This window comes from Periplaneta americana, chromosome 16 (assembly GCF_040183065.1).
Source record: "Periplaneta americana isolate PAMFEO1 chromosome 16, P.americana_PAMFEO1_priV1, whole genome shotgun sequence".
In the NCBI taxonomy this organism is placed as follows: domain Eukaryota; kingdom Metazoa; phylum Arthropoda; class Insecta; order Blattodea; family Blattidae; genus Periplaneta; species Periplaneta americana.
In genome coordinates this window covers 102,588,858-102,603,020 of record NC_091132.1, presented here as the reverse complement: position 1 = coordinate 102,603,020, position 14,163 = coordinate 102,588,858, and the positions used below count along the sequence as shown (strand labels likewise).

Genomic DNA, 14,163 nt, shown 5'->3' with positions numbered 1-14,163 from the left:
GTCGAATTATGGCTTTCTTCTGATAAAGGTCAAGTACTTCTAAACATTCAAAAGAAACCTAATGATTTACAAATGTTCTGCAACATTCCCAGACACAATTTCTTAGCAAGAGCTAGGACAGGCCATATTATCATTCAGAAGTATCTTCACCGCTTAAATCTTGTTGACTCTAGTAGTTGTTGCTGGTGCAACAATAACGAAGAAGATTTGGAACATATCCTCTTAAACTGCCCTGTCACAAACATCCATAGAACTAATCTAAAATCTGCAATCCCTGTAACCTTGGACAAATCTCTCCAATACATACTGAATACACCTCATCTTTGGAATGTGGCTGCTGAAATATACAACCAGCATCGTGCTTTTTACTCATCATTTGTGAGAAGAGGAAAGTCATAGTGAAACATAGTGGAACACGTGTTGTCAGCAAATAGCTGGTTATGCTACGAAGATAGATTATAATCTAAAACAGTGAGCATCGAAGTTCGCAAAAAAACCCAATTACTTTGTTGCTGCCTCACAAGCATTTATTTATCCATGTAAGAAAACCTATCATAAAATTACTACTGGTACATTTATTTCTCGTAAAGAAATGAATACGAACTCATTGACAAAGCCAATGAATTCATAAAAGATATTAATAAAGTCACTGATGAAAAGGGTTATATTTCCGACAGTGTGTTTAACAAAGACCAATCTCGTTTCGAATATGACATGACTTCTGGCAGGACACACTCTCATCAAGGTGAAAAAACACGCTTGCAGTAGTTCAGTCCGTAGCATCCACAACACATTCTTGTACTATCCAAATATGACATGACTTCTGGCAGGACACACTCTTATCAAGGTGAAAAAACACGCTTGAAGTAGTTCAGTCCGTAGCATCCACAACACATTCTTGTACTATCCAAATATGACATGACTTCTGGCAGGACACACTCTCATCAAGGTGAAAAAACACGCTTGCAGTAGTTCAGTCCGTAGCATCCACAACACATTCTTATACTATCCAAATATGGCATGACTTCTGGCAGGACACACTCTCATCAAGGTGAAAAAACACGCTTGCAGTAGTTCAGTCCGTAGCATCCACAACACATTCTTGTACTATCCAAATTCATATGTCCTCTGTTAGTGTGTTAGATTCGTAATTTTTTTATAAGTTTTCAAGAATCAAGAGCGAATTTGGTCCTAGAGAAAGCAATTGATAAAGAGGGAAACAAACCCCTTTTAATATTGTAGTAGATGCTAGCTTCTCAGGTAAACTGACTAAACTCCATGTAAAAACTTGGCCGAAGAAATTTTTTATTCCTGATGTACAGAAAGATACCTTACTACTTTTAGATTCCTGGAGTGAACAAACATATATAAATATATTTACAAATGAGGAAATAATTCGCATGCTAGATGAAAAAACTATATGTATGGAAATTATCCCACCCAAAATAACGCGATTTATACAGCCATTAGGTGTATATGAAGCGGTGAGATCAATAACCATTTAAGTCTATTTACTTCGGAATATGTATTATACGACTTTCTTGTGTTAAATTCTATCATATCTGGTTTACATGTTTCGACCTATTATGGGTCATCTTCAGAACTGGTCGTTGTTGGTCTTGGCGCCTCTTGTTTTGTTTCTTGTGAGAGTGTGTTTGTGTGGTGTAATGTGGAGTCAAACAAAACAAGAGGCGCCAAGACCAACAACGACCAGTTCTGAAGATGACCCATAATAGGTCGAAACATGTAAACCAGGTACGATCGAATTTAACACAAGAAAGTCATATAATACATATTCCAAAGTGATACAGTGTTAAAAGTTGTGTAATCAAGATGTATAAAGTCTATTTACACAAGTTTCGAGAACAATGCAAAAAACTTTTTTTATTTCTTACCTAATTATTAGTTTTTGCACGTAATATTTCTGGTTGTTTTAGAGATCAAGACAAAGTAGTATACCAACTTTTAAAGTCGTAACACTTGTGGAAATATCAAACATTTAATTTCAAATTTGCAAAAAAATGAATGGCCAAAAGTGGACTTGAATGGTTTTTGATCTCACTGCTTCATGTTTTTAGACAGTATAAACTTGTGATTCGTAGAGTAGAAGATTATTTCAGGTCCAAACTAATTATTACTCAGGAATCGGGAGAAAATTTACATGATAGAATCTTTATTCTAAAAATGCATTCTGTTGTGTATCATCAGTTCTGATCACCCAAACTCCGAGACATGCTGGTATATGCTTGGCAGAAAATGTGGATGTGACAGAAAAGGACATGCAATTTCAGTGGTGATCGTATACCGGTATGTACAGTACGAACGAATTCATAGCATGCTGCGTTGAGTGTGTTGATTGCATGTAAGAGCGGCATATAAGACGCGTAATTTAACATTTTATATTTTTGTAATGAGGGAAAAGGTAGGTGAGTGACTATTACCAGATTATTTACCAACTCAAACTTAGCAATTGTGAGAATTTTTATTGAAATAACAGTACATAGGTAGAGAATCTTCCCTTGTTAGAATTAGGTTTATATTATATGTTATAACATTTTTCATGTTTACTGATGATGCAATGAATGCTTGTAATTCTAATGGCTAATAAAGGTCTAATCTAATCTAATTACTCTTATTTCTTACATGCATTTTGAAATAATAAACCGTACAATAAAATTGTGTCATTTGTAGTCTTTTTTATGTTTGACTGATAATAGTAGGTACATTGATGAACAAACTGGAAAAATTTAATTGAACAAATTCCATTTCTTCCATAGTCACTGAACTTTATAAGGAATCGTGTGTTATATCTGATACTAGACTTCCAAAAGAAGGATCAAGATGTCTGTGTGCATGCTACTGAGGTGCATAGCAGACAGAAAAGTACAGCTCCCATGCTTTCTCGATCACAGTTGTAAGAGGAGTGATGTTCTCAGCACCATACTCCTACCGAATGCTCCATAAAGACGTGGTTTTTAATTGTATACGAGACTGAGTGGACCCAGGAGCTTTTCTGGAAGTTAGGACGAGTTAAAAAAAATCCTTCTCCTAAACTTAAACTCAGACTCTTCCAGTCTGTAGTCTGTCGAGCAACTATTAGAGTGAACTCGACTCCAGACCTGCTAGCAAACACTGTCCTAGTTGAATAAAAATATGGGAAGTGAGTTCTTCTTTACTATTTTTGTACCAGTTTGATAATTTTTTTCGGAACTGGTAGAAATGATTTTTAAATTACTTTTTTCCATTTTATTGTACTTCTCAAGAAGGCGCATCTGATCAGTAGATAAGGGCCCAGTTATAATTATAATTCCAGCAAAAAACACGTAATGAATATCTCGGTTGGTGTAAGAAGGGCCCAATTATTGTTTTTGGGACATTATTTTAACACTGTATTTCAGTTTTCAGAAGAACCGTTGGGCTCTTCTTCTGCCAGCTTCTATTCATAAGAAGACTGTTATTTCATTAATATAACTCAGTAAATTCACAATATGATACATTTTGTAGTTTGGAGTTCCAGTTTTCTTAGTGTGTCATCTCACCTGTTTGAATTTACTTTTGTGTCCAAATTATATTAATAATTTCCTCTTTTCCAAGCCAACACGATGGTCTAGTGGCTAGAACGCAGAACTTATAATCCTGTGAACCCAGGTTTGATCCTAGTGTACCCCTGATTTATAACTTGTGTTGAGTAAGCCCGTGGTCCAGGAAATACAGGGGGTTTTCCAGGAACTCTGGTTCTCCTGTGGTATCCCAACAAATCATCATCATCATCATCATCATCATCATATCTCATCGTGTGTGTAGCATAGATCAGCCTCCTATGGTGCATCCTGGGCAACGACTCTTGATAAATTGGTCTACATAACTGGCATCATATGAGTGAATGACAAGTACCTGGCATTAGTAAAAAAAAAAAAAAAAGATTTCCTCTTTTCCAGGTCCTGACTTTGAGATGGCATGTCTTCTTATGAAGGATGTGTTGGTTGAAATTGACTCCGAACTGTTAAATTAAGTGTGAATTGCCTTGTTAAGGGGAGAGGATGATATTTTTTAAAACTTTTTTCGTATTTGGTGTAAAATATTAATTTTTTGTATGTAGAGAGCTCATAGCTGTGGCAACTCAACCAAATAAAAATATTAAAAAAAAAATTATTTGGGGGCCCAAATTTGAAAAAAATATATCCAATGCAGGATTGTACTAAAACTGATATATCTAAACCATTTTTAAAGATAGATTCAAACGGTTTTTTGCAATGTATTTGCAAAAGCAATATTTACAAACTGTCTGTAACAGAATTTTGATATTTGTCCCTACGTTTGTAAAATAAACAATTAAAATTTAATAACAATTTTCTGATTTCCTTTCTTGCAAACAAACAGACGTATTTTTAAAATGAAATCAATTAACAAAATTCTGTTACAGAGAAAAGTTTTCTAATAGTCTAAAGAATGTGTGTTCTAAATTTCATGCATGTATCTTTAATAGTTCAGAAATTATATCCATTTTGTCTGGCAATGTAGCAAAAAAAATGAAGTTACTGGAAACCGATAAAAGCGGGCGTGTGATTTAAAAATCCATAGCGCAGGAAGTTTAAAAATGACGTCTCAACATCCAATAAGGGCACAAATACTCACAAAATGTTATGAAATGCATTCCACACATATCAAAGGGTATTTTAAAGAAACAAATTTTTTTTTTTTGAAAATGTAATTTACCGGAAACAACAATAAAAGTGGGCGAGTGATCTAAAAATCCATAACGCAGAAAGTTTAAAAATGGCGACTCAACATGTGATAAGGGCACAAATACCCACAAAATGTTATGCTATGCATTCCACAAATATCACAGAGTATTATAAAGAATTTTTTTTTTTTTAATTTACTCATTTTTCACCAAAAAATACCAGCCTCTCCCCTTAAGTATTAAATCTGTTCCTGTAGTCGTTATATTTTGTTAATGTTGAAATGATTTGTAATTTTTTCATAATGTATGCAGCATTTTAGTTTCTATACGTTTTATTTAGTAATTATGTGATACATTTGGCATGTCCCATATCATGTATCTATGTGATCAGTTAGACGCAATAAGTGAATAAAGATTTAAAAGGAATTTTATTTCTAAAATAGTAGTATTGTAGAAGAAGGGCCTAATTCTGTTATTTTCAAATTATAACTAAACCCTTTTCAAGCAGTCACAGAAAGAATAAAATTATATACAGGTAATCTTCTTTTAAGTGCTTTAAATGACGTTAAATAATAATTGATTTTGCGTAGGTACTTTATACTGAGATACAGGTATTCAGGTTTTTGCTCCTCTCATAAAATTTTACGAGTTGGGCCCTTCTTTGGAAAACCACTTCAATTTGAGAGTAGGAACTCAAGTCTCTTGCTGTGAGTTACAATATAGTTAGGCGACCAATCTTTTGTATATGAAAATTAACATCTACGATACACATGTAGACAATACAGAGAAACTTCTGAATAGAATCCCAGATGCTTGTTATATCGCCCAAAAAACATCTAGCATGTTATTCTGATTCATGGACCACTATCACAAGAAAGCTGTAAGCTGTATGAAAATATTATCTTAAAATAATGAATGAATAATGCGATGAAAACTAAATCTCAAGATAATTTGTAGTATAGGCCAAAACGAAAACAAATTCCAGTTATTCATATTTTAAAGTTAGGTTAAATATCAATTGTAAAGAGATATTACCTGACCATCTCACACTGTCAGTTTTGACCACATCTACACGCCAACAATCACACATGAATCGGTTATTGTTGAAAGGAACCAAGTCCACTTTTTAAAGTTTTGAGATAATCGAAAAAAATTGTTTTGTGAGTAATCTATCGAAGATTAAACCAAAATATATTCTGCACATAAAATATAGGCATACAGAATTAGTTTAGACTCATAAAAATATTCGCACAATCATCAGAATCCTTCTAATCTAGAAAACACGTCATTGGACTTAGTTCCTTTCAACATGGAAATGCTCTATTTATAAAAATGTAAAAACATTTTGGCCTATAAGAACAAATTGGGAATTTATTAAATCACCTGTAATGCATGTCTTAAGAAAAAAATCAACTGTGAAACATGTTACTTGCATGGTGCAGCATAACATACATTATTTTCACAAAATACAAAGAATGTACAGTAGCCATACACCATTGTAATGAGAATAACTCAGAAAACAAAACAAAGTTTTTAAAATATCCATACTATTTGATTGAATTAAGCAATATATTATTATTCTTGGGTAAATACAGAAGAGTACAAATAATTACTGTTTTCAATAAAGTAGATTTTCTTTTTGTTCCATTGGCCATTGCAGTATTTTTTCATAGAAATCTTTGCTATCTCCTAATGTAGTAACATAACGATAAACTTTCCTCACAACTCCTATTTACTTGTTTAGATTGGAACTAGTCCTTCAGGATAGACTTTCTGTAATTGGCTAATAAGATTACAATTTGTCGTGTATCCCGTCTTCCATTATCTGATACTGTTATCAAGTACAGAATAATCAAATCTGAACATTTAATGCGACAAACAACTACTGGGTGTTCAGTTCAAAGTGTGTCATGGCTCGCTGTATGCCATCATGTGGCTAGTCGATGAGCCTAGAGAATTCAATCTTCCTACACTTCCGCAGAGGTGTATTACTTATGTGCCAGAGAAGTTGCCTAGCAAGTACAGCGTTCATTCAGAAGAGTACTTACCGATACGTATGATAACGTCGGTAGTGGCAGGAATGTGAACTGTTTCGAAACATGTACTGAGGTGAGTTTTTTCTTACTGTCGGAATATGGGGAGAGGGTTAAGACGATTACTTACATATTTGTTGACATTAATTTCGACGGTCAACATGGACACGGAGCATTTGATTTGTGTTGTGGAATGTTGCCGTACGAAACCGATAACAAATACCCTCGTACGACTTGCCCGCGCAAAACACAGTTCGAAAGAGGTTATGGTACCACACGACCATACAGACCGCCATCTGTTGCTACGACGTTCAAGTTATACCGTACACATTCTCAAGTTCAGATTGAACGCCTTGATTAATAGGCAACTTCTCTGACACGAAAGCTGAAACTCACTTCAAATCGCTGACTTATCAACAGTGACCCGTCATGACACACTTTGAAATGAACACCCAGTAGTAATCAACATCAGCCTCTGCAGACTCATAAAACCCGCGAAATATTGGAGGCAGAATGTATTGTTAGCACGGGCCGCCAACCTGGAAACTTCGTAGTTCCGTGTTGAAAAGCACTATCTACAGGAGTTAGTTCCTTTCAACACCGAACGGCAAGATTGACCACCTCAAATAAAGCACAAGGAATATGAGTAATTTAGTTCGTTCCAACACCAACAGACGCAGCTTGCTTTCTACATTACAAATCGATAAAAAATGAAATTAACAAAAATGTGGACTTAGTTCCTTTCAACAACGAACGATTCACATACATGGTAGGTTATGTAGGTATACATGTGTATAATCTGAGTGCATGTGTGTGTCTAAACATATGATTCAATAAAATATTTCATGTATTTTAAGTACCGTATTTGGACATTGATTTCATATTAAAAAGTCCTTTGAATTTCATATTATATTTGTGTTAATTTACCTGAGTGTTCTCCTTAACACGAATGCTGCCAGGATCTACCAGAATTGGAACCTTGTTGTTCACATCCACAATGGAAATATTTACATCAACCACTGCAGCACGTTGCTCTGTACCAATACCTCCATCCAATGCCACAACTCGAAGAGAATACTGCGTTGTTTTTGGGTCGGTACGGTCTGGATCCAGATTAGCGCCATGTGCCACACTGATCACACCTGTATCTGCATCTATTACGAATTTATCTTCAGCTCCCCGTTGGATGCGGTACACTATGGCATTGTTTGGTGACGAACCATCATTATCCCAAGCTTTCACCTGAAATTAATTGTGGTATAAAATAAAAAAAAACATATACATCTTGATTACACAACTTTTAACACTGTATCACTTCGGAATATGTATGATAAGACTTTCTTGTGTTAAATTTTAATGTACCTTGTTTACATGTTTCGACCTATTTATGGGTCATCTTCAGAACTGGTCGTTGTTGGTCTTGGCGCCACTTGTTGTTTCCTGTGACGGAGCGTTTGTAGTGTACAGTCAAAGAGTGTTTGTGTTTTGAAGTGAGTTGTGTGTTGAGAATATCGTTGGGGTGTGTTTTCGTGTGTCTGTATATTTCATATTGTTCTAGTGTGTTGTGTTTCTGGCTTTTTGGTTGGATGTGCAGTATTTCCATGTCTGTGTTGATGTCTCTGTAGGTGTGGTTGGCATTTGTGATGTGTTCTGCATATGTGGAGGTGTTTTGTAATTTTGTTATGGCTGTGATGTGTTTTTTGTAACGTGTTTGAAATGATCTGCCTGTCTGTCCTATGTAGAAGTTGTTGCAGGTGTTACATTTGAGTTTGTATACGCCTATGTGGTATACTCTACAAAAACATCTCAACATACAAACAACACAAACAAACAAATACAACCACACAGGCGTATACAAACTCAAATGTAACACCTGCAACAACTTCTACATAGGACAGACAGGCAGATCATTCCAAACACGTTACAAAGAACACATCACAGCCATAACAAAATTACAAAACACCTCCACATATGCAGAACACATCACAAATGCCAACCACACCTACAGAGACATCAACACAGACATGGAAATACTGCACGTCCAACCAAAAAGCCAGAAACTCAACACACTAGAACAATATGAAATATACAGACACACGAAAACACACCCCAACGATATTCTCAACACATAACTCAATTTCAAAACACATACTCTCTTTAACTCTACACTACGAATGCACTCTCACAGGAAACAACAAGAGGCGCCAAGACCAACAACGATCAGTTCTGAAGATGGCCCATAAATAGGTCGAAACATGTAAACAAGGTACAGTACATTAAAATTTAACACAAGAAAGTCTTATCATACATATTCTGAAACATACATACATTTTTTGAAAAGTTTGATACCTAAATACATGTAGGTACTAAATTTGAAAGGAATTATATAAGAAAAGTAATTGGTGTCATGAAGATGACATTACATGTATTATGCATTTTGCAACAATTCAATTCATTATCATGTTAACTGTTATAGGTATTTATATTTCCTCAATTGTCATGCAAGACATAACATGTAGGCCTAAATGAAACCATTTCTGTATTGCATACAAAAGACACTTTTCATAATCTGATATTTAAATTCAATTATAGATAATCGCTTGAAATATTAGTTTCTTATTTACGAAAATTAGTATTCAAAATTGAACGAGCTTGAATATATTTTACTACTTTACAAATAGCAAACAGTACGCCTATTGTTATAGAAAACTCTTATCTCTACCTTTTCTTCTTCATGAACAATATTATGGATATTATAAACATTGATCTGGTATAGGTAGACTATAAAATTTTTAAAGCTATTTTCAATAAACCTCTTAAAATACCGATCATGCCTTTCCGCATTTTGAAATATTTGTAGCAGGTAACACATTCATATTCTGTGAGTACATTTATGACTTCGTCTACAGAAAAGTAAACTTGTCACAGAATAGCCTTTTTATTTTTTGTTTTCATAACAGCTAGACTTAAATAAATCTTTCGAAGTAATTTGTGTAGATAAATTTAAACCTCATAATTTTGTCTGACTAGAGATCAATGCTATCATTCAACATTGTAACACACTGCAATCAAATACAATAAAACAGGGGCGTATTTTGCGGGCTACCGGCGGTAGCCCAAGGAAATTACAAAAGAAAAAGTTTATAATATAACATAATGTAATAATTTTGTATTATTAGTTTTACCATAGTAATTAAAATTAAAGTAATTGTTAGATATATTTTGTGTAATAATAGGGTCAGCGGTAGCCCATACCCTTTAACCAGTATACGCCCCAGCAATAAAAACATACTGTTGTTGGCTGACAAGAAACTGCCTACTGAAGAATGAATTAGAAGGAATGGTGAACAGGAGAAGAGTTCAGGGCCAGAAGAAGATATCAGATGGTAGACGACATTAAGATATATGGATCATATGAGGAGACAAAGAGAAAAGCAGAAAATAGGAAAGATTGGAGAAAGCTAGATTTGCAGTGAAAGACCTGCCCTTGGATAGAACACTGAATGAATGAATGAATGAATGAATGAATGAATGAATGAATACTATTGTTTGGAAGAACTTTCCGAGACTTACTGTCTATGCCATTTCACTTGTCACATGATCATATGAATACCTGCAGGCAAAAAGGTTGTAACATGCACTTTTTTGTAAAAGTAATTTTTCCATGTGGAACAATTATGTGCGTCATGGAAAGTGTGACTATTGAGTTAATATTGGCAAACCTGATTTCGCTAGTCACATTTCAGTTGTCAATAGTTGTGAGGGAGCAAAAGTTTGTAATCAGTCTATAGGTAAACCTTGGCCTGTCATGCAGATAGTCCAGGTCAGGCCTGAATTCATAATGACACATGGAGGACAAAATTGCACTTGGAGTTTTTCTTGGGATTCTCCTGTTTTCCCTTATTAGGCATCAACATCACTAATTAGTAACTTTCGAGAAATATCACTTTTGTTGACATCATACAAAATGTTGTCCAATATTCTCTTGAGAAGATTAACTCCTTATGTAGATGAAATTATTGGGGATCATCAATGTGGTTTTAGGCGTAATAGATCAACTATTGATCAGACTTTTTGTATTCAACAGATATTGGAGAAAAAATGGGAGTATAAGGGCACAGTGCATCAATTATTCATAGATTTAAAAAATGCATATGACTTGGTTAAGGTAAAAGGTAAAGGTATCCCCGTAACATGCCATGAAGGCACTTGGGGGGCATGGAGGTAGAGCCCCATGCTTTCCATGACCTCGGCACTAGAATGAGGTGGTGTGGTCGGCACCACGCTCTGACCGCCTTAAGAGAGAAGTTTTATATAATATTCTTATTGAATTTGGTATTCCCAAGAATCTAGTTCATTAATTAAAATGTGTCTCGGTGAAACTTACAGCAGGAGTCCATATAAGCCAGTTTCTGTCAGATGCTTTTCCAATTCACTGTGGACTAAAGCAAGGAGATGCACTATCACCTTTACTGTTAAAATGCTTATTTCTTTACAGTGGGGTTATGAAAATAATACAGAATGACTCTCTAAGAAGAATATTATGTTATTGTGCTCACATTATATACTATAGTTGGCGATTTTCTTAATTTTATTCGCTGTTTTACGACTAGTTGTAGACGATTTACTTTTCTGCCCTTGTCAGCATATGTTGAGAGCTTTCATGATGATCGAGTTGTGGAGTATTAGTCAATAACGAATGGATCTATAGGCCTAGTAGAGATCTTTTCGTTCAGTATATTAGCAAGTGTTTGTGCTACGTTTTTGAACTTGTTTAATGTAGTCCCATGCTACTCCTCAAAACACTTCAAATTTGTAAACCACACGAAGCCAGACAACAGAAGGACGAATATTTCTCTGTGAAACACACTGTAACCAATCGGATTTCTTACTTTCATAGTTTTTTGGGGGGGGGGGTTTCTTCACTATAGAAGAGTTCGTATGCATTATATACATACACAGATATTTCTTCTTCAATTGGTACGAAAGATAACCAGCTAATATTTCGATCAATTCACTTTTTTCATAATTATTTACTTTAAGACTTTGATTTAACTGACATTGTTACCCCCCCCCCCGCATGTTTTAAATCTTCTGATACTGCTGGCCTAACACTTTCTCCAGTTTCCGAAGCAAATCATGTGTATAGTAAATAATTCCTCATTAATTTCAGCATGTGCGATAGAGCACACAAAAGTCGGATTCTACGCCCAGATGTCACAGCATTTGAAATATGTGTCTGACTTACAGTACATTAATTCCTAAGTCTTTCCGTAGTTTCTGTTTTTGAGGGCTCATGTCACTGACGAATACACGTATGGTCCTTTAAAACCAGAGACTTGTACAGAGATTATTATTTTTTTAATAATGAAGGTGTGATAGTGCAATCAAATATATAATTATAGTCACGACGCTGTTATTCCCAGCGTGACTCCTCCTCTTTGCTTAGGCCTACGTCTTAGGAAGTGAAGGCTCTATAAAGTCTAGGTAGGTAGTATCGTTCACCAGTTTTTTCTTTCGTTGCCGAACTACCAGACGAGGGATCTATTTGTCGCACCGTTAAACATTATCATGTCGTAGTTCCTATGATAATAAATCAAACGCACTATAATTGAGCAAATAATTGAGCGGCAAATAACGTCCTCGTGTGCTTTCTGCGAACCCAACGAAAGAGCCAAAATGGCGGGCGATTATATTAAGTATTCATCGAGCCTTAGGAAATGCATCAGCGAATCACAAGACGCACACGTTTAAATGTAGCCGACCGGCAACGTGATTGGCTGCCGGAAATTAGAGCGATGGGACTATAATTGGCTGCTTCCATCTCCCCGTGAAACTATGAACAAGTATGACCCAGCCATAATTTTATTGCATGCCCCATATAAACAGTTGCTTATTGGGTTACAACTCATAACAAAATAACAATATCACTGCCTATTTTCATTCTGTCGTAACACAACACCATATTTTTCTCCATTTTAATTAAGCCTAGCGGACACTCAGTTATCGAAAGACGTTTACGTAAAGTACGTGCACTGGTGAGGGGTAATTTAGAATATTCCTTACATACTTCTGAACGTGGTTTCGAAATTGCATAAAGTGTCACAATTATTGCACTATTATAGATTTTTTAATTTGTCCTACAGAATAATTTCTGTAATATTGACAATTAATATTTGAGGAGAAAAATTCGCTCCGGTGCCGGGAATCGAACCCGGGTCCTTGGTTCTACGTACCAAGCGCTCTGACCACTGAGCTACGCCGAATTCAATCCACAGCACTGTACCGAATCCTCCTCCTTCAATGGTTTCCCTTTGTGGCCTGACTCCAAGTTCGGTATATAATGGCAGTTGACATTGGACATATACGTCAACATATATGCCGAACTTGGAGTCAGGCCACAAAGAGAAACATTGAAGGAGCGAATTTTTCTCCTCAAATATTAGTTACTGCAATATTGTTATTGTCCCAAAATTTAACATGAGCCACGAGTTGTGGTTGAAAAGAGTTGTTCATATTTAACAAGAAATCATTTAGATTTTGAAAGTTATTTCTCAAGTTCTGAAATTTTTTGTTCCAATTGCAATTTTTTGTCACTTGTCACTTGTAGCTCTTTTTGCAGTTTATCGTACATAGATCGAATTTTAATAACTTTTTCATTTATCATCTTCTCGGTATTTTCACTTTCACTACATGTATTTGATGTACCTGGCTTCAAAACTTCACACAAGAGTTTTCCTATTGCTTAAATAAAATCTTGTCTTAAATAAAACCTTTTATCGCGTTCGTTCTTTCGAAAATCACAATGTCTGTTACTAGGTAACAATAAATAAGGTTCGGCCGAATTCTTTAGTTTCAGTTTTTGTGGCAATCCTAATAATTCTACTTTAAGATTGCGATCATAATCAGAATTACCGAAATGATGGAACAAATATATGTTATTTCAGGTTTAAAACTATCTGCTGTCTTAAGCAACTATATCCACCTTTCTCGAACAGCCTGTGCCTTTGGATATTGAGGATAAATTATGTTTTATCACCACAATTTTTCTCCTCTATTTTTACATGTTGTTATTGCACAAATGCAAGGAATTTTTATAAACTAATCCTTTTTACACTCACTAAGAAATACTGTACAACTGCACTACAAACTTGGCGAAGTAAAATTGAAAAGAAGTTACTTAAAGTATCTCTAGGAAGTAAATCGATAGTAAATTACGTTTGTATCACCACAATTTTTTCCTCTGTTTTACATGTTGCTGATGCACAACTGCAAGCATTTTTATAAATTAATCCTTTCTGCACCCACTAGGAAGCACTGAATTATCAAACATTAACAAACAAACGTACAATTTGTTCCCTTCTGCTTTAATATATCAAGGTCTACCAACGTGCTTCTTCTGCTAGTATCGTGAGGGACAAATTAAAAACTTTCTCCGAGAAATCG

The 14,163-nt window shown here is 35.1% G+C and overlaps 1 protein-coding gene across 4 annotated transcripts in view; it reads right to left on the bottom strand.

Annotated features, from left to right (window-relative positions):
• Positions 1 to 14,163, bottom strand: part of Cad88C (cadherin 88C) — a 488,883-nt gene that overhangs the window by 140,510 nt on the left and 334,210 nt on the right. For all 4 annotated transcript variants that reach the window (XM_069812621.1, XM_069812619.1, XM_069812622.1 and 1 more), the window contains one exon: positions 7,645 to 7,959. In XM_069812621.1, coding sequence (XP_069668722.1) covers positions 7,645 to 7,959 — 315 coding nt within the window. The remainder of the gene's footprint in view (positions 1 to 7,644; positions 7,960 to 14,163) is intronic.